A 20,910-nucleotide genomic window follows, 5' to 3' on the forward strand; every position below is an offset into this window, starting at 1 on the left:
AACTTACCTTGGCTTCTTACTGCATTCGTGTAACAGGCAGGCTCTTCGTGAGGCAGGTGGTTAGAGCCTTGGATTAGTTAACTGTAAGGTTGCAAGATTGAATCCCTGAGCTGACAAGGTAAAAATCTGCCGTTCTGCTCTTGAACAAGGCAGTTAACCCTCCGTTCCTAAACTGTCATTGAAAATAAGAATGTGTTCTTAACCGACTTGCCTCGTTAAATAATGTTGTAAAGATAAAAAAAAAAAATGGCAGAATCGGTGTCCAAAAATACCTCTTCCTATTTTGACCAACTGCTCTGAAGTATCTCTTTTCATTCCCTCTTCTTCCTCGACCTGACACTGTTTGTCTGGTGCTGATCCATTTCCCTTTTAGATCATCATGAATATGCTTTTTGGGACTGGTAGCACTTGATCCGTAGATCAAGTTTGTTTCTGTGGCCGTGCCATACTGCAGTGGTGTTTTGTGTGTGTGTATGTATGTTTTTATATATATATATATATAAGAACTGGAAATTGCCATGGACCTCACGATACGATATCACGATACTTGGTACAGCCAACTAGCACAAATTGTCAGCTGATACGATATATCGTCAAAAATAATATCCTGACATGTAACTAAATAGATTTTATTTTTACATCACTAGTGTTTTTAGTGCTGTTTGGAGCTGGTAATTAAAGGCGTCAGGGAGAGATCTTTACCCACTGGATAACTGGTGGCTCTTTGAAGACTGGCCCTGTTGCTGTCACCGGCTAAGGCAGGGAGATGGAAGGAAAGAGTGGGAGAGAGGAGTGGTTGGTGATTCTTTGAAAACTGGCCCTCTTGCACTGGGTGAGAGGAAACCAGAGGGAATGGGAGATGGGAAGAGAAGGTTAGTTCTAGTCTCCATAGAGTAACCCTGACTGTCATTGGCACAGAATGAGAGATTGAGTGGGTGAGGCAGGCGTCTATCTGCAGAGAGGGTGAGGCAGGGCAAAGTGAGTCCAGTGAATAGAGCGTTGGTGTGTCTTTTTAAAGTTGTTACCCTGTTCCTGGCACAGAGTGAATGAGTGGGCGAGACGACCGCTCTGTACCGGCGCCACGACAGACTGAGACAGACTCAAATATGAGAAGGAGGATGGGGGAGAGGTAGAGCGAGAGTCCTATGGGTAAAGGAGGCAAGACACTAGGACAATTGGGGCACCATTCTCCCAAAGAGAAGACAGATTTGGAGAGAATGACTGAAGTAAAGAGGACACCTGAAGAGACTGAGCGTGGGATGAATGGAGAATGACTGTGTGACAGAGGGAGAGTCTCAGGTGAAAGGGGGAGCGTGGGACTGTGAAAGAGTTGGCTCGTGTGAAGCCCTGCCAACCCATAATCCTCACCTTGTGACTGCTGTGTTGTACACTGATGCTGAGGTCCAACTTTTTTTTTTACTTCCCTTTTGCGCTTTACACTCCACCCCATTTGTCCCCTCACCCTCCACCCCTTTTCTCACCTCATTCCTGCCCTCTCATCTAAACCTCCACCCCCTCACTTTCCCCCCTGCCCTCTCTTGGCCCTCCACCACTCTCTCTCACGCTCTGCTCTGTCACTGTCTCTCTCTGTTTCACCTCTCCCTTGGACTCTGTCACGTTGTGTGTGTGTGTGAGTAGACAGTGGTAGTTACCAGCCATTTTGTGGTGGCTATGTTCAGGCCCTTCAGGTGTTGGCTCAGAATCAGCTAGTTAGAGGCAAGACATTACATGATTTGTGAGATGCTCTCTTTTGAAGCCAAGAGATCATGGGTGTCTTGTGTCTGTCTTTCATTACCTGTGTGTGTATATATCTTTATGTACAATTTTGTTTTTGTATGTTTTTATTTTCCCATGTGAGTGTGGCTGATAATAAATGTGGGGGTTTATAACACCTTTAGTACAAGGGTGATAATGGCTAGTTTTTAATAGGTCAAGTATTTCATGGGTCATATTTCTTCTGTGATGAGTTTACTAGTTTCCCCAACAGGTGCTTTTAGATGTATTTTTGCCCTGTCTTGCTAAATGGTGACTGTTTCCTTGTCTGTTTGAGTTTACCTAATCACATTTTTCTCCCCCTCCCCCCTCTTTTCTTGGCAGTGTTTCTGTGTTGATTTGGGCCATACATATATGGCGTATGTGAGTGTCAGTGGAGACTTTTGCCAGGCACAGCACCTCGCCTTCGTGGACAAGTGAATCGTCCGCCCCCCTCGGGACTACGCTACCCAGAAGCCCCCCTGAAGCCAGCACACTGGGAATCCCGGTCTCCTCCAACGATCCCCTGGGATACCGCGTAGTCCTTGGCCAGATCGCCTAGCTCTGTCCCCTGAGCCGCCAATAAGAAAACTGCTCAGTTCTCTTCTACTTCCTGCTTTCTCTCCCAGAAGCCAATCACATACCGCTCTCCTGAATGGGGTAAAATCTGAATGTCCGATTGGATGACTCGTGGATAGTCTCCCCAATTTTTTTATTATTTTTATTTTTACCCCGCCCCTGTGGAGTCTTGTGGATTACATCATCCATATTTTTTGTTACCCCTCTTTTTTTTTAAAACATCCACAGGTGTTACCATCCCACATCCCCCTCCTCCCTTCGTCGTGTTTTTATTTATTTTTTGAACCTACTGAATCCTACTAGAAGTCCTTGCTGACATCTGAGCCAAAAGTAGTCATCCTTCTTGTAAGAGATTAAGTATTTTATTGTAATTGTTTTCAAAGCCGTCTCGCCAACATGAACCGCCCTGCAGCAGTGGAGATTGCCTACGAGGGCATGAGGTTCCTCATCACACACAACCCCACCAACGCCACGCTCAACAAGTTTACCGAGGTGAGGCTGCCACCTTGTGTGTGTGTGGGCGTGTTTGTTGCTTTTGCGTTGTCATGTAGGGTCTGCATGTATAACCTTGTCAATTCCACACTCAAGTTCACTGTGGAGTGTCATACACGTCTGACTGTATGTACGTGCATCAATAACTTCACCAAAGTAGCCTATAACAATCTCCCCTCAGCTCAACCTACAATTAAACATAAATATTTTTAGTGCAAGATATCTGTGCTGATAGTCTCTGCCTCTCTCTGTCTCTGCCTCTCTCTGTCTCTGCCACTCTCTGTCTCTGCCACTCTCTGTCTCTGCCACTCTCTGTCTCTGCCTCTCTCTGTCTCTGTCTGTCTGTCTGCCTGTCTCTGTCTGTCTGTGTCTCTCCCCTCTTGTCTCTGTGTCGGTCTCTCTCTGCCTGTCTCTCTGCCTGTCTCTCTGCCTGTCTCTCTGCCTGTCTCTCTGCCTGTCTCTCTGCCTGTCTCTCTGCCTGTCTCTCTGCCTGTCTCTCTGCCTGTCTCTCTGCCTGTCTCTCTGCCTGTCTCTCTGCCTGTCTCTCTGACTCTGCCTGTCTCTGACTCTGTCTGTGTGTCTATTTGTGTCTGTCTCAGGAGCTGAAGAAGTTTGAGGTGAGCACGCTGGTGAGAGTGTGTGACGCCACCTACGACAAGGCCCCAGTGGAGAAGGGGGGGATCGAGGTCGTGGTAAGGATTATACACACACACATTAACCTCGTCCCCAGACTTGACTTGCTAGCGCATAGAGCCTGGTAAGTGTGGGACTGTTTGGAATTTTAGGGGTGTGGATTTACTGAGTGACATGCCAATCAATTCAAATTCTGAGCGAATCACACGACTGAGGCGTGGATCTAAATCGAGGTGGCAGTTGATTTAGATGGGACTTAATACAATGCTTCCCCCATCTATATAAGGTCCCAAAGTTGACAGTGCGAAAACCAAGCTGTCAGGTTGACGGAATTGTCCGTAAAAGCTCCGAGACAGGATATTGTCGAGGCATAGCTCTCGGGAAGAGTACAAAATCTGCAGCATTGAAGGTCCCCAAGAACACAGTGGCCTCCATCATTCTTACATTGAAGAAGTTTGGAACCACCAAGACTCTTCCTAGAGCTGGCCGCCCTGTCAAACTGAGCAATCGGTGTAGAAGGGCCTTGGTCACATACTTGTTGACTTAAATCATTGTGCAACATCATTGGTAAGCTCTGGGCATCGTCTTTCTGCTTGAAAAAGTGGATTTCTACTGGTGTGGGCGTTTAAACGTATCGTTTTTGGGAAGCCCAATGGATTTTCTATTCAAGTTCCATTCTGAGGTGATGTGAAGCCAGATAGTCGACAGCGAGAGCCGGCTGGTGGAGCAGATTACAACCACACACACCTAGAGAGCAGAAAGAATTTCTACTGAACTGAATGCCTCCTAGGAATTTTAGGGAGTTGAATTTGCTGTTTTTTTTCTTCCATGGAATGTCAAGTTAAACAGGTGGTTTTCCCTCTCTGGAGACCTTCCCTGTTATCTGTCTGTTTTCATTTGTCCTCAACTGTCTGCCTGCCACTGTGTGCTGAGCTAAGAGGTGGAGAAGAGAAGGAATCTCTGGCTCAGATCCACATGAATGAGGCTCCACCCAGGCCTTCTTGCTCTGTCTGTTTCTGTCTTCTGTGCCCTCTATTGTCTCTTCTCAAAGCTTAGGCTAGTATTCAGCGGTCTCACAGGTGATTTATGGAAGGCCAGAGAAACCTTGTTTGGGTGAGGAAATATCCTATCCCGTCGTTGATATAGTTTTAATACAGTGATCACCACCCCTCATCCTGGAGCATTCCTCTCCCTGTCTTCCATTGGAGTGTGGCAGTAATTATGATCACAATCCATTTTTTATATTGTTTGAGCACCAAGACGGGAATAGCCTTGTGTAGGGTTGCGCACGGCTGTGATCTGTGCTGAGCCGTGGCAGAGACACTGGGTCAGCACGAGTATAGAGGCTCAGACGGATATACAGGGGTCAGGCTGTCTGCCAGGACACATTACTCAGCATATCAAGCTTTCCAACTTAGACACACATGATATCGCATAATGGACAAAGCTGCTCTAATTCTTCAATCAGGCTTTGAATTATCCTGTACTGACCTTCAGCATTGACCACTGGTTAAAATAACCCCTAGCCCCTGGTTTGATCCATGTTTAAATTTTTGTTCCTCTGCCTCTGTAGGACTGGCCCTTTGATGATGGTGCCCCGCCCCCCACCCAGATAGTGGATGACTGGCTGAACCTGCTGAAGACCAAGTTCCGAGACGAGCCTGGCTGCTGCATCGCTGTGCATTGTGTGGCGGGGCTGGGCCGGTGAGGGTGTGTGTGTGTGTGTGTGAATGTAAGTGGCGAGATGGATGTGTGTAAGTGGGCTTAATTGTGGTTAGTGAGACCCATCTAATGACTAGCGATGACGTCCGTTGGAGTATTCAGAGATTTGGTGTTATGTGCTTTTTGGCCACTAAAATGTTATCTGGAAGACGATCTTAATTCGCTTTGACTAGTGTTCCATTTGTACATGTGCATTTGCGGCACACACAAAAAAAAAGCCAAGCATCACAGTTCTTCTCCCTAAATTCCCTTTCTCCTCTCTCATTCACTTAATTGCGTTGCGACCACTTGCTTTGCGACCACTCTACACACCGCGCAAAATCTCCCGTTAGACCTACAGAAAAATTCTAAATGGACTGGTTGATAGACGAAAGAAATTATGCGTTTCAACAACGAGCTGCAGTTTTTGAATAATTGTCCTGTCTACTTTCCGCTTTGGCTACTTTGCGAACTGCTTGTGCCATTTTGAATTGGTTAGACTTTAACATACAGGTTCCACACTGAGAATACACAAAAATATTTGTTTGATAAAGACAGAACAATTTAAATTATACAATGTTTTTTCTCCCCAATTTAGATCTTGTCTCATCGCTGCAACTCCCCAACTGGCTCGGGAGGCGAAGGTTGAGTCATGCGTCCTCCAAAACATAACCCACCAAACCACGCTTCTTAACACCCACCCGCTTAACCCGGAAGCCAGCTGCACCAATGTGTCAGAGGAAACACCGTTCAACTGACTACCGAAATCAGCATGCAGGCGTCCGGCCCGCCACAAGGAGTCGCTAGAGCGCGTTGAGCCACGTAAAGCTCCCCCGGCCAAACCCTCCCCTAACCCGGACGACACTGTAACAATTGTGCGCCGCCCTATGGGACTCCCGATCACTTCCATTTGTGATTGAGCCTGGGATTGAACCCGGGTCTGTAGTGACGCCTGGTCTGTAGACCGCTGCGCCACTCGGGAGGCCCAACGGAGTGAATTTTCATCAGAATCATTAAGCCTAGACCTACTCAGCAAACAGATGTTGTGGTCAGAATTCATCACTATGTAGTGTTCAATGTGGAATTGTTAATCCATTTTGAAAATCCAAATAAAAGGCAGAATAAATCAAATGTCTGCAATATTGAAAATGAGACAGTTTTTTCAGGGTTAGAAAACTAAATCTATTTCAACCCGTTTCAAGTGATCACTGTGAGAATAACTGTTTGAGATGCGCATTACTCTGCTGTGGCAACTTTTTACATTTGGAAAAATATTCTGTTCCATTTTATTCTGTTAGTAAATTTTTTTGTTTTCTTTTACTATAAAATGGGTGTCTTGGCTGATGGGCTCTGGAAATAAAAGTGTCTTGTCTGCTGAATTAACAAAGCAAGGCTATGCCATTGCACAGCCATGGGCTTCCACAAGCAAGCGTCACTGCTGAGGTTACTCTGCGTTAGGTTGCATCTTATTTTTACAATCACTATAGAATAAACTAGACAAGCTCCATTTGGGACTATCCTATCAACGGGACCTGAAACTAATATCTTATGTTTTCTCAAATTCGTGGCTGAACACGGACACATCTAGCTTAGTTTTTTTTAATGCATTGTCAAGACTGAATGGTTAACAGCTGGTGTGTGATATCTAATGCTAAGGAAGTTTAAAGGTTTTGCTCGCCTGATCTGGAATACCTCATGATAAACTGCAGACCATACTATTTCCCAGTTTTCATCCTATATTTTTCGTAGCTTCATATTTACCGACACGAACCAATGCTGGCACGGAGACCGCACTCAACGAGCTGTATTGGGCCGGAAGCAAACAAGAAAATGCACGTCCAGTGGCGGCACTCTTATTGGCCGGTGATTTTGTCTCATTTTTACCAGCTTGTCACCTGTTCATCTAGAGGCGACAACTCTAGACCACCACACAAACGCATACAAAGCTCTCCCTCGACCTCCATTTGCTAAATCCCACCATAACTCTATCCTCGTGAGTCCTGCTTACAAGCAAAAACTGAAACAAGAAGTTCCAGTGATGTGCTCAATACGGAAGGTCCTATGAAGCAGATGTTGAGCTTCAGCAGCCCCCCACTCCCCGGTGCACGTTTTGGTTTTTTCCCTAGCACGACACAGTTGATTAAAATAACCAGCTCATCATTAAGCTTTTGTTATTTGAATCAGCTTTGTAGTGATAGGGCAAAAAACAAAACAGAGTTTGGGGAAACCCTTAGATACAGGACTGTTTCACTAGAACAGACTGGAATATGTTCAGGGATTTGTCCGATAACATAGGAGTTTAACACGTCACCGGATTTGTTAATATGTGTATTGACGACGACGTCGTCGTTCCCACAGTGGGGACTGTAATAATCACAGTAATAATCATGATCACAGTAGTTGTCGAGGGTGCAACAAGTCAGCACCTCAGGAGTAAAGGTCAGTTGGCTTTTCATAGCCGATCATTAAGAGCATCTCTACCGCTCCTGCTGTCTCTAGAGAGTTGAAAACAACAGGTCTGGGACAGGTAGCACGTCCAGTGAACAGGTCAGGGTTCCATAGCTGCAGGCAGAACAGTTGAAACTGGAGCAGCACGGCCAGGTGGACTGGGGACAGCAAGGATTCATCATGCCAGGTAGTCCTGAGGCTTGGTCCTAGGGCTCAGATCCTCCGAGAGAAAGAAAGAGAATTAGAGAGAGCATACTTAAATTCACACAGGACACAGGATAAGACAGGAGAAATACTCCAGATATAACAAACTGACCCTAGCCCCCTGACACACAAACAACTGCAGCATAAATACTGGAGGCTGAGACAGGAGGGGTCAGGAGACTCTGTGGCCTCATCCACAAATCCGGACGCTTATAAGAAATCCTGCTACGAACTCCCGAGTTGTTGTCAATACAGGACTAAGGTGAAATCTTACTGCGCCAGCTCTGACCCTCGTCGGATGTGGCAGGGCTCGCAAACTATCACCGATTTACAAAGGAAACCCCAGCAACGCAAGCCTTTCAGACAAGCTATATTCCTTCTATGCTCTCTTCGAGGCAAACAACCCTGGGCAATGTATGAGAGCACCAGCTCTTCTGGATGACTGTGTAGTCTCGCTCTCCGTAGCCGACGTGAGTAAGACCTTTAAACAGGTTAACATTAGCAAAGGCCGCGTGCCAGACGGATTACCAGGACGCGTACCAGCTGACAAGTGTCTTCACTGACATTTTCAAACCCTCCCTGACCAAGTCTGCAATACCTACATGTTTCAAGCAGACCACCACATACAACGCCAAGGTAATCTGTCTAAATGACTATCGCCCAGTAGCACTCACATCTGTAGCCATGAAATGCTTTGAAAGGCTCACACCATCATACCAGACACCCCCAAACCAACCCAACAGATCCACAGATGACTTCATCTCTATGGCACTCCACACTGCCCTGGGAGAATGCTTTGTTCAACACTAGTGTCCCCTCCAAGCTCAGGACCCTGGGACTGCACACTCTGAAACTGGATCCTGGACTTCCTGATGGGCTGCCCTCAGGTGTAGGCAACAACACATCTGCCAAGGGTAGGAAACACATCCACCAAGCTGACCCTCAACACACCCTCGGGTGTGTACTTAGTCCCCTCCTGTACTCCCTGTTCACCCACGACTGCGTGATCGCTCACGACTCCAACACTAAGATTGCTGATGACATGCCGATTGTGGGCCTGATCACCGATGACTATGAGACAGTTTTTATAGGGAGGGACTCGGTGACCTGGCAGTGGTACCAGGAAGGCAATCTCTCCCTCAACATCAGAAAGACAAAGGAGCTGATTGTGGACTACAAGAAACGGCGGGCCGTGCCCGCCCCATCCACATCGACAAGGCTGTAGAGGAGCAGGTTGTGAGCTTTAAGTACCTTGGTGTCCACATCACCATGGAAACACACAGCAACACAGTCCTGAGGAAGGCACAACGCCTCTTCCCCCTCAGGAGGCTAAAAGGATTTGGCACTGGCTCTCAAATCCTAAAAACGTTATAAAGCTGCACCATTGAGAGCATCCTGACTGTCTCTGTCTGCTGGGTATGGCAACTGCTTGGCATCTGACCACAAAGCGATACAGTGGGTAGTGCTTACAGCCCAGTACATCACCGAGCTCCCTGCCATCCAGGACCAGGCGGTGTCAGAGGAAAGCGCTAAAGGTTGTCTGACTCCAGCCACCCAAGTCATAGACTGTTGTCTTTGCTACCTCATGCCAAGTGGTACCAATGCACCATGTCTGCAACCAACAGGACCATGAACAGCGTCAACTCCCAAACCATAAGATTGCTAATTAGTTAATCCAGGACGATATTGGTTAACTATTTAACTATCTGCATTGACCCTTTTTGCACAAACTCCGATTGCGTAGTCACTTTATCCCTACCTACAGTTGAAGTCGGAAGTTTACATACACTTAGGTTGGAGTCATTAAAACTCATTTTTCAACCACCCCACAAATTTCTTGTTAACAAACTATAGTTTTTGCAAGTCGGTTAGGACATCTACTTTATGCATGATACAAGTAATTTTTCCAACAATTGTTTACAGATTATTTCACTTATTCACTGTGTAACAATTCCAGTGGGTCAGAAGTTTACATACACTAATTTGACTGTGCCTTTTAAACAGCTTGGAAAATTCCAGAAAATGATATCATGGCTTTAGATGCTTGTGAAAGGCTAATTGACATCATTTGAGTCATTTGAAGGTGTACCTGTGGATGTATTTCAAGTCCTACCTTCAAACTCCGTGCCTCTTTGCTTGACATCATGGGAAAATCAAAAGAAATCAGCAAGACCTTCAGCAAGACCTTCAAGACCTTCACAAGTCAGGTTCATCCTTGGGAGCAATTTCCAAACGCCTGAAGGTACCACGTTCATCTGTACAAACAATAGCACGCAAGTATAAACACTATGGGACCACGCAGCCATCATACCCCTCAGGAAGGAGACGCGTTCTGTCTCCTAGAAATGAATGTACTTTGGTGCAAAAAGTGCAAATCAATCCCAGAACAACAGCAAAAGACTTTGTGAAGATGCTGGAGGAAACAGGTACAAAGTATCTATATCCTCAGTAAAATTAGTCCTATATCGACATAACCTGCAAGGCCGCTTGGCAAGGAAGAAGTCACTGCTCCAAACCGCCATAAAAAAGCCAGACTACGGTTTGCAACTGCACATGGGGACAAAGATCATGGTTTTTGGAGAAATGTCCTCTGGTCTGATGAAACAAAAATAGAACTGTTTGGTCATAATGACCAATTGTTATGTTTGGAGGAAAAAGGGGGAGGCTTGCAAGCCGAAGAACACCATCCCAACCGTTAAGCACGGGGGTGATGGCATCATGTTGTGGGGGTGCTTTGCTGCAGGAGGGTCTGGTGCACTTCACAAAATAGATGGCATCACGCGGAAGGAAAATATGTGGATATATTGAAGCAACATCTCAAGACATCAGTCAGGAAGTTAAAGCTTGGTCGCAAATGGACAATGACCTCAAGCATAAAGTCAAGGTTTTGGAGTGGCCATCATAAAGCCCTGACCTCAATCCTATAGAACATTTGTGGGCAGAACTGAAAAAGCGTGCGCAAGCAAAAGGAGGCCTACAAACCTGACTCAGTTACACCAGCTCTGTCAGGAGGAATGGGCCAATATTCACCCAACTTATTGTGGGAAGCTTGTCGAAGGCTACCCAAAACGTTTGATCCGAGTTAAACAATTTAAAGGCAATGCTACCAAATACTGATATAGTGTATGTAAACTTCTTACCCACTGGGAATGTGATGAAAGAAATAAAAGCTGAAATCATTTTCCCTACTATTATTCTGACATTTCACATTCTTAAAATAAAGTGGTGATCCTAACTGACCTAAGACAGTGAATTTTTACTAGGATTAAATGTCAGGAATTGTGAAACTGAGTTTAAATGTATTTGGCTAAGGTGTATGTAAACTTCCGACTTCAACTGTATTTTGTATCCGTCTCTCAAAACCCACACAAGAATGCCTTGTCAGCTGAGTTTTGACACTCCGGGCCGTCTGTCTGGGAATTGAAAGTTTTCATTTTTTATTCCTGGTGAGTGAAGGTTCGCTTACAGTAACACACTTATTGCAATTTCACTGTGTGTGTGTGTGTGGGCCAGGGGTGTGATCTTGATGCCCCAGCGGGGTTGCAGTGAACCCAGTAACCCCCGTGTGTTTCCCAGGCCAATTTCCCAGCTTTAGAGTATACCCTCACCCCACCCTCCCTACTGCCCACATAACCATGACACTGCATGCACACTGGTGTTTATCTCTCTCTCTCCTCTGTCTCCTGTAGAGCTCCAGTCCTGGTGGCCTTAGCTCTGATTGAGACCGGGATGAAGTATGAGGATGCGGTGCAGTTCATACGACAGTAAGCACTATTTTAGCTTTCACACGACAGTAAACACTACTTTAACTTTCACACTGGCGGGGGGGAACCGATGTTTCTGTGCTGTGGAACCTGTATTGTCATGTTTTCTCTTTATTCGTTTGTTGGGGAACATTGATTCATGTGGATGTTGTTACTGTGCTGCTATGTTCGACCATACAAGACCACATTATTGTTATTTATCTCACCTCCTCTCTTCCTCAGGAAGAGACGTGGAGCTTTCAACTCCAAACAGCTACTTTACCTGGAGAAGTACAGACCCAAGATGCGTCTGCGGTTCAAGGATGCCAACGGCCACAACTGCTGCGTCCAATAGTGTGTGTGTGTGTGTGCAGCCTCTCCATCAAACAACATTATTCCAACCAATGGGAGATAAAACAACGAGAGAAAGCGATCAGTAATTAATGTGATTTGTTAACACTGAGACATGGCTAATTGATCACAGAATTGATGACCTAATGAGCGAATGATTCCATTTTAATGAATGCAAATCTAAAGGTCTGAACCAATGAAGGAAAAGGTCAAAGCACACAGACGTCTCCAAGTTATCGTTGCCCAATCATGGGCCTAGAATTTCTTTGAGTCCTTAATTTTTATTTTCAGTCTTGAATCATGGGATAGCTTTTCCTTCTTTTTTTTTTACACACATGTACATGAAAGTTTAACGATGGTGATAAAAAAAACATCCGAAAATGTTAAGGTATCGATTGATCATTTGTTTATTTTTCTGATGATATTAATTATGCCACGGGTTATTTTTTATTTAACCTTTATTTAACTAGGCAAGTCAGTTAAGAACAAATTCTTATTTACAATGACGGCCAATCCCGGATGACGCTCGGCCATTGTGCACCGCCCTGTGGGACTCCAAAACACAACCGGTTGTGATACAGCCTGGAATAAAACCAGGGTGTCTATAGTGACGCCTCTAGCACTGAGATGCAGTGCCTTAGACCACTGCACCAACTTTTTAATAAAAATTAATTGTTTTTACCCTTTAGCACATTACAATATTATTCTCTTTAGGACTAAAAATAACAGTCCATTTGGCTTATTGAGGTATTTTTTACAACACAAAATCTCCCAAAAGTTCTCCCAAAAAAAATGCAGTAATGTTTCCCGCCCCCTCTCGCTTCTAGTCACTTTTTAATTACGGGGTTGGCTGGGTTTGAAATATTATGTCCGCTGTATTTATTTACTGGCTATAACTCGCAGGCCAATCTGGATTTTGGTTGGGGCAAGGACTATTTTCAGGTTCTTATTGTCTTTTTTTTTTTTGCCATCTTAACTTTATTTTTATTTTTTATTTGTTTTACCTCACAGGAGTGCAATATTCAGTCCACCTCGGAAAAGCCCCCAAACCCCCAATGACCGTCCTGCGCACGCACACACACACACACACACACACACACACCCATAGAGACAGTTTCACAGGAAGACACTTGGCTAGTCTTACTGTAGGTACTTTTTTCCATTCATCAATGCTGCTTACTGGGTTTACAATAAGACTTCCTTACAATGACTGCACACGCACACAGTTTCAAGCACACACACAGATGCACACACACACACTCTCAATGATACAACTGTTAATCCCTACTCTGAAGGAAAGTAGGTGGAAAAGAAAGCAAATGGTCAGTTATTTTATCATTGTACCCATTTTGAAGACATTCCTATTGGTTTTAAGATAAATAAAGACATTTAAATAAGATTTAAACTTGTATGATATTTCATGGTTTCTCACCTTTTCCATTGTTATTTTAGATTATTTGAAATGACAGCCTATTTTTTTGGGGTGCTGCATGTCTTGTGCCTCGCCCACAAACAATTATGTGACAAGGAATTGCTGAGTCTCAAGATACACTGAACAAAAATATAAACGCAACAATAAGATATATTTTAAAATAGAAATAAAAAGGTATGGGCGTGGATCAGAAAACCAGTCGGTGCCTGGTGTGACCACCCATTTGCTTCATGCAGCGTGACACATCTCCTTGCATATAGTTCATCAGGCTGTTGATTATAGCCTATGGAATGTCCCACTTCTCTTCAATGGCTTTGCAAAGTTACTGAATATTGTCCGGAACTGGAACACACTGTTGTACACTACATGTTGATCCAGAGCATCATAAACATGCTCAATGGGTGACATGTCTAGTGAGTATGCAGGCCATGGGGAAAACTGGGACGTTTTCAGTTTCCAGGAATAGTGTACAGATCCTTGTGACATGGGGCCATGCATTATCCTGTGTTGCGGTGATGGCAGAGGATGAATGGCACAACAGTGGCCCCTCAGGATCTTGTCACTATATCTGTGCATTCAAATTGCTATCGATTTAAAATGCAGTTGTGTTCGTTGTCTGTAGCTTATGCTTGTCCATACCATAACCCCACCGCCATCATGGGGTACTCTGTTCACAACGTTGACATCATGCGGTCTCCCAGGTACAGTTAAAGCCAGGATTCATCTGTGAAGAGAACACTTCTCCAGTGTCCATAGAAGGTGAGCATTTGCCCACAAAAGTTGTTTATGAAGCCAAACTACAGTCGGGTCAAGACCCTTGTGAGGACGATGAGCTCTGACAGTTTGTGCAGAAGTTATTCAGTTGCGCAAACCTACAGTTTTATTAGCTGTCCAGGTGGCTGGTCTCAGACCATCCTGCAGGTGAAAAAGCTGGATGTGGAGGTCCTGGGCTGGCGTGGTCTGTGGTTGAGTCCGGTTGGATGTACTACCAAATTCTCTACAAACGACAGAGCTGGTTTATGGTAGAAAAATGAACATTAGATTTATCTGGCAACAGCTCTGGTGGACATTCCTGCAGTCCGCATTCTAATTTCGTTCTCCCTCAACTTGAGACATCTGTGGCGTTGAGATAAAAACAGCATTTTAGAGTGCCTTTTTATTGTCCCCAGGACAAGGTGTATCTGTGTAATGATCATCCTGTTCAAGACGCTTCTTGATGGATGGAGTATCTTGGAAAAGGAGAAACACTTTCTGTCCATGTATGTGTACGGTGCATTCAGAAAGTATTCAGACCCCTTCACTTTTTCCACATTTTATGTTACAAACATCAATCTACACACAATGTACCCAATAATGACAGAAAAAAATGGTTATTGAGATATTTGTATAACTTAAAAAACTATCACATTTACCTAAGTATTCAGACCCTTTACTCAACTTTGGCAGCGATTACAGCCCAGAGTCTTCTTGGGTATGACACTACAAGCTTGGCACACCTGTATTTGGGGTGTTTCTCCCATTCTTTGCAGATCCTCTCAAGTTCTGTCAGGTTGGATGGGGAGCGTCAATGCACAGCTATTTTCAGGTCTCTCCAATCGGGTTCAATTCCAGGCTGTGGCATGGACATTGAGACTTGTCCCAAAGCCACACCTGTGTTGTCTTGGTTGTGTGCTTAGGGTCGTTGTCCTGTTGGAAGATGAACCTTCGCCCTAGTATGAGGTCCTGAGCGCTGTGGAGCAGGTTTTCATCAAGGATGTCTCTACTTTGCTTCGTTCATATTTCCCTTGATCCTTTAGGCAAACTCCAAGCGGTCTGTCATGTCTTTTACTGAGGAGTGGCTTCCGTTTGGCCACTCCAGCATAAAGGCCTGATTGGTGGAGTGCTGCAGAGATGGTTGTCCTTCTGGAAGGTTCTCACATCTCCAGTACTCTGGAGCTCTGTCAGTGACCATTGTGTTGTTGGTCATCACCCTGACCAAGGCCCTTCTCCCCCAATTGCTCAGTTTGGCCAGGCGGCCAGCTCTAAGGAGAGTCTTGGTGGTTCCAAACTTCTTGCATTTAAGTTTTTTTGGGGGACCTTTTAATGCTACGGAAATGTTTTGGTACCCTTTACAAGATCTGTCTCTCGACACAATCCTGTCTGGGAGCTCCATGGACAATTTCTTCGACCTCATGGCTTGGTTTTTGCTCTGACATGCGCTGTCAACTGTAGGACCTTTACAGACAGGTCTGCCTTTCCAAATCATGTCCAATCTATTGAATTTACCACAGGTGGACTCCCAAGTTGTCAAAACATCTCAAGAATGATCAATGGAAACAGGATGTACTTGAGCTCAATCTTGAGTCTCATAGCATAGGGTCTGAATACTTAAGTAATGCATTTGTGTTTTTTATTACATTTGCAAAATGTCTAAACCTGTTTTTGCATTGTCATTATGGAGTATTGTGTGTGTGTGTGTGTGTGTGTAGATGAGGAAAATATGTATTTAATCCATTTTAGAATAAGGCATAACATAACATGTGAAGATGTCTCAGTTTCTGAATGCACTGTATGTTAAAGGTTAGGGTTCAGAAGCTATTTATTAAATTTAACATTTTATTTAACTAGGCAAGTCGGTTAAGAAAACAATCTTATTTACAATGACGGCCTACCGGGGAACTGCCTTGTACCCTGTCAGCTCTGGGATTCGAGCCAGAAACCTTTTGGTTACTGGCCCAACTCTCTAACCACTAGGCTACCTGCCACCCCATTAAAGAAGTATATTTGGGAGTGTTTGCATCTCATGTAGAAGTTACCTGAAGTTGGGAAAGGGAATGTAACAAGTGATATTTAGACTTTCCTGCCACTGATATCAATGGGCCATACGCCCTCTGGTGGTTGTACGATGAATTGCCAACAGTGCATTGTTGATGAACAGGCTACTAGTTAGGATCTACCAGCTCAATAACCATGAACAAATGACTATTTAATAATTAATTAATCCTACTGATGGATATTTATTTGATATGCCTGAGGATAGTTACATCTTAAAACATTTTATAGATAGCTTTATTCATGACCAGCATTGTTCTTAATGACCTGCATTGTTCTTAATGACCTGCAACAACTGAGGGTAGATTATTCATTAATGTCATGTCCACCACCACCTTTGTCTAGGCTTTATCACGTCCTTTTGAACTATAATAGCTTAATGGTCCACGTGTCACTCTGACCTCGTTTGCCCTCATCTTCTGTTTGTGATAGCTTAATCATTAAATGCACCATTAACCATTTTTCTCCTGATATTTCCCAGGCTCTCCATGTGCACGTGTTATGATTGGCACGTGTGTCCTTGTCCCCGGAAATGCCGGTGAGTCACCACGGGGAGTGCACGGGTCACCTGCTGACGGTAACGGTAGAGTGAGTCATCACTTCAGCACTCACTGCAAGCAGAGACCGACAGAGATATAATCGGAACGCGGGAGCACCCCCTGCTGCTCAGAGGCTGAACAATTTACACAAGATTCATGAATAATAGTTTAGGACTGTTTTTGTTAATCATTTATGGAAAGGCTTAAAATAAAGGTTAAAATCTGGGCATGTGACACGATTAAATTAAACACAGCGCCCTAATAACAGTATAGTAGTAGTGAGGCACTGGACCTCTACAGGCTTTGAAATGCGTGAAGCAGTAATAAAGTCATAAAGTTAGTGGTTTATTTAAACTACAAGGACCAGTTCCATAAAACTATAATGTATCCCAACTAGGGTTGCACATTTTGGGGAGTATTCAGAGGTGGAAACTTTCTGTGTGAATTAACGGGAATATATGCAAATTAATACAATTTAAAAGTAAAAGTTTTTTGCATTGGATATATTTACCATATCATATGGTATGGATATCATATGGAGACATTTTACCTTATAAGTAGACATAATTGCAAATGATTAAATCCTTAAAATATAAATTTAAACGATTTAGTTACGAATTGAACTTTGAGTTGACTCTTCACATGGGATGATTTCACTGAACAACAAAATAAATGGAATATTGAATGATCCCCAATGATCCATCGCATCTCCCAAAAACATTTTCAACATACATTACATCTGTAAAAATATAGTCTAGAAACTAAAGCTTTGGTTGTCTTCCTCTCAGGCTTTCATGTCTTCTCACTGACCTCAATGTCCACCACTTGAACATCAGACTCTGAGGCCTTATCTTCATTGTCACTTTCCAACCTTGTTGAGAATGGCTCGTTTTCAGGCTAAAAAAAGCCTACATTTTCCCGGATGGCCACCAATTTTTCAACCCTCGTATTGGTCAGCCTGTTGCGTGCTTTGTGTGTGTGTTCCAAAACAAGGACCAGTTGCGCTCTGAGGCAGCTGATGTTGGTGGGATTTGGAGGATGATGGAGGCAACAGGGGAAAAGAGCATCAGATCCACCAGGTGGCTGATGAGATATGCCGTACTGCATCTCCATCCCAAAGTCTTTGCTTGGAAGTGAAACCAAATAAAGGACTGAAATGACCAAGTCTCTCTATATGGCATCTCCCCTTTAATTCCCATTGACATAACAGTGTATGAATATAGACCACCACTTTAATCCCCATTGACATAGCAGTGTGTGAATATAGATCACCTACCCTTTAATATAGCAGTGTGTGCATATAGACCACCTCCCCTTTAATTCCCATTGACATAGCAGTGTATTAATATAGACCACTTTAATCCCCATTGACATAGCAGTGTGTGCATATAGATCACCTCCCCTTTAGTCCCTTTATAGTTCCATATACATTTAGTTGCATTTTGTATTATACCACATAAAATGCCAACAGCAGAACCCAAGCTGAACTCAACCTAATGGGAACAGGTCTGCTGCACAGCAAATTACCATATGCCTCAACAGGACTAGGAGTTTTTCCTGATGTAAATTACCATGAGTACAAATAGGACTTGAAGTTTGTCCTGAGGTAAATGTGGAGACCACAATGTAGAGACCGGTGTGTGTTGTCCCTTTTGTCTGTGCTCTTGTAGATTACTGGTTGAGGAGTAGAGATGATATAGTTCATTATTTCTTGCCCACCAACAGTCGGCCACACATCAGAGATGATTGCTATACAGTCTGCTTTCTCTATGATTTGCTTGACCTTCACTTGAACTCTGTTGAACTCTGCATCTATCAAATGAGCAGATAAAGCATGTCTGGTTGGAGGGGTGTATCCTGGGCGAAGAACATTCAGAACTTCCAATACACAGCTCGAGCAAGACATTCATTGGCTGACTACGTTCCGCCATTGAGTCAAAAACGCTTCTGATTCCAGGAGGACCATGAGCTGTTGCTATCGATAAGGTGATCGATACATCATTTTCACCTCGAATATAAGTAGAGGGATTTTTGTCAGAGGTTGCTTGTTGTGAGTGCTGAGGAAACTTTATGCACTTGGCCAGATGATTCTGCATCTTTGTTGCATTATTCACATATTATTTGGCACAGTATTTGCAAATGTACACAGCTTTTCCTTCTACATTAGCTGTAGTGAAATGTCTCCACACATCAGATAGTGCCCGTGGCATTTTCCTGTAAAGATAAAAATAAATAAAAAATGTTTTAAAAAAAAAATACAATTTCAAAGAACAGATAAATAGTTAATCAGTTGTATCTTACAAATGAGTTGTTTAATCTGTTTTAAAATTAAACATGTATGGAAACAGGTGAATTAACACTCAGTTAGCAGGCTCAAGCAATCTAAAACCCACATGGAAGCAAAAACTTACTAGCAGAAATTGTTAACAAGTTAGAAATTATTTAAACACTTTGCTGTAGGCTACTATTTACTAGTTAACAAAAAATCATGAATGTCATATAAAATATAGTCACCCCACCCAGTATTGTAATCAAAACTTACCAGAAAGCAGAAAGCATGTAGTCCTTGGCTTAGACAGTGTAGTGGTGTGGGCTCAAAAGCATCTCATTAGTGTGTAAGATCTTGAGAATCAGCTGTACATGTGATGGAAGAATGCACTGTGCATGCAGAGGGTTGCAATTCCATTGAATTGGGGATATTTTAACCAAAATATGCCACAAGACCTAGAATTGCCTTATCTATCCCACAAAAAAAGGTTCACTGTTAAACACATTTTTTTTTCATGAATTTAAGCCAAATTCACCAAATTCATGGGCTTAACTTCCCATGGAAAATTTCCGGAAAGTTTCCAACCCTTTGCAACCCTAATCCCAACATATCCTATGGCTTTCATTTTTCTGAAATGGACAATCTGCAGTTGCTACATACCTTTTTTTATGCTTAAATTAATGACATGTACCCGTTGATTCTTGAAGAATATAACAAATGCCTCATGTGCTTAGTTTAACTGTAGCACCCCATCAGAATCCAAAATATAATATTGTTTAACTCCATTGTTTGTTCACAAAGTAAATGTAAACCAACACAAAAATTAACAGGTATATTATTTTCTCTCATGAATGGTCAGTCCTTGCGTCCATAGCTCTGCCTATGTATTTGAGAGTGGTTACATTTCGCCAACCCAATCACTCAGTGCCACGATCGTCTGAATGAATGAACCAAGGCGCAGCGTACTTAGAGTTCCACATGTTTAATAGATATGCAACTCACCAAAAACAATACAGAAGGAAACGTGACGTTCTGGGCTGCTCACAGGCAGCTTCACAAAAACAACATCCCACCAAAAACAATACAGACGCAAACAAAATGTGACGTTCTGGGCTGCTCACAGGCAGCTTCACAAAAACAAGATCCCACCAAAAACCATACAGACGCAAACAAAATGTGACGTTCTGGGCTGCTCACAGGCAGCTTCACAAAAACAACATCCCACCAAAAACAGGTGGGAAAAAGGCTGGCTAAATATGACCCCCAATCAGAGACAACAATAGACAGCTGCCTCTGATTGGGAACCATACCAGGCCTACAAAGAAATGGAAAAAATAGATTGCCCACCCTAGTCACACCCTGACCTAACCAAATAGAGAATTAAAAGGATCTCTACGGTCAGGGCGTGACACTCAGATTTTATCGAAATGGGGCAGGGGTAAGCTATGGTATTGTTTCAACTGCTGATTGCTGCTTTAACAAAAAGGTCCTGATCAAGTATAGTGTTACATACACACAGTGTTTATAATTAGCCTAATTGTAATTCGTAACATATCATACAGAATGGGATATGGACCTCCACAAATTAATACATACCATATGAAGCGTAACATATCATACTAAATGGAGTCTCTCGGATATACTGAATAATATGAAATGCTCTGAGAACAGTTTGCAGCCCAGTGCCATTGTGAATCCGTCCTGCCTCTTTAAAAATGCATGCTCGCTGTAGGCTTCTTTCCCTTAATGAGGTGTGTGTCTGAAATATTTGATAGCCTCTTCATCATTTGAAAAACAAATACGTTTATTGTCATCAATATTTTATGCAGGAAATGAATATATGTAAAACACATAGATGAATTAGTCTGTTTTGATCAATTGTTTCTGTCTAATGCACTCTGAGTACTTCCGCAGTATAACTAACTCCCTGCAGGCTAAACTCGCACATTTCATTCG

General features: G+C 43.5%; 1 protein-coding gene across 2 annotated transcripts in view; it reads left to right on the forward strand.

The window, feature by feature from the left end:
- LOC110496554 (protein tyrosine phosphatase type IVA 2) overlaps window positions 1-13,302 on the forward strand; it is a 39,462-nt gene extending 26,160 nt beyond the window's left edge. For both annotated transcript variants that reach the window (XM_036953304.1, XM_036953305.1), the window contains exons 2-7: window positions 2,098-2,412; window positions 2,715-2,823; window positions 3,423-3,515; window positions 5,030-5,160; window positions 11,499-11,573; window positions 11,796-13,302. In XM_036953304.1, coding sequence (XP_036809199.1) covers window positions 2,408-2,412; window positions 2,715-2,823; window positions 3,423-3,515; window positions 5,030-5,160; window positions 11,499-11,573; window positions 11,796-11,907 — 525 coding nt within the window. In that variant the 5' untranslated portion in view covers window positions 2,098-2,407 and the 3' untranslated portion in view covers window positions 11,908-13,302. The remainder of the gene's footprint in view (window positions 1-2,097; window positions 2,413-2,714; window positions 2,824-3,422; window positions 3,516-5,029; window positions 5,161-11,498; window positions 11,574-11,795) is intronic.
- Window positions 13,303-20,910: the final 7,608 nt, after the last annotated feature.

Source organism: Oncorhynchus mykiss, chromosome 18, assembly GCF_013265735.2.
Source record: "Oncorhynchus mykiss isolate Arlee chromosome 18, USDA_OmykA_1.1, whole genome shotgun sequence".
In the NCBI taxonomy this organism is placed as follows: domain Eukaryota; kingdom Metazoa; phylum Chordata; class Actinopteri; order Salmoniformes; family Salmonidae; genus Oncorhynchus; species Oncorhynchus mykiss.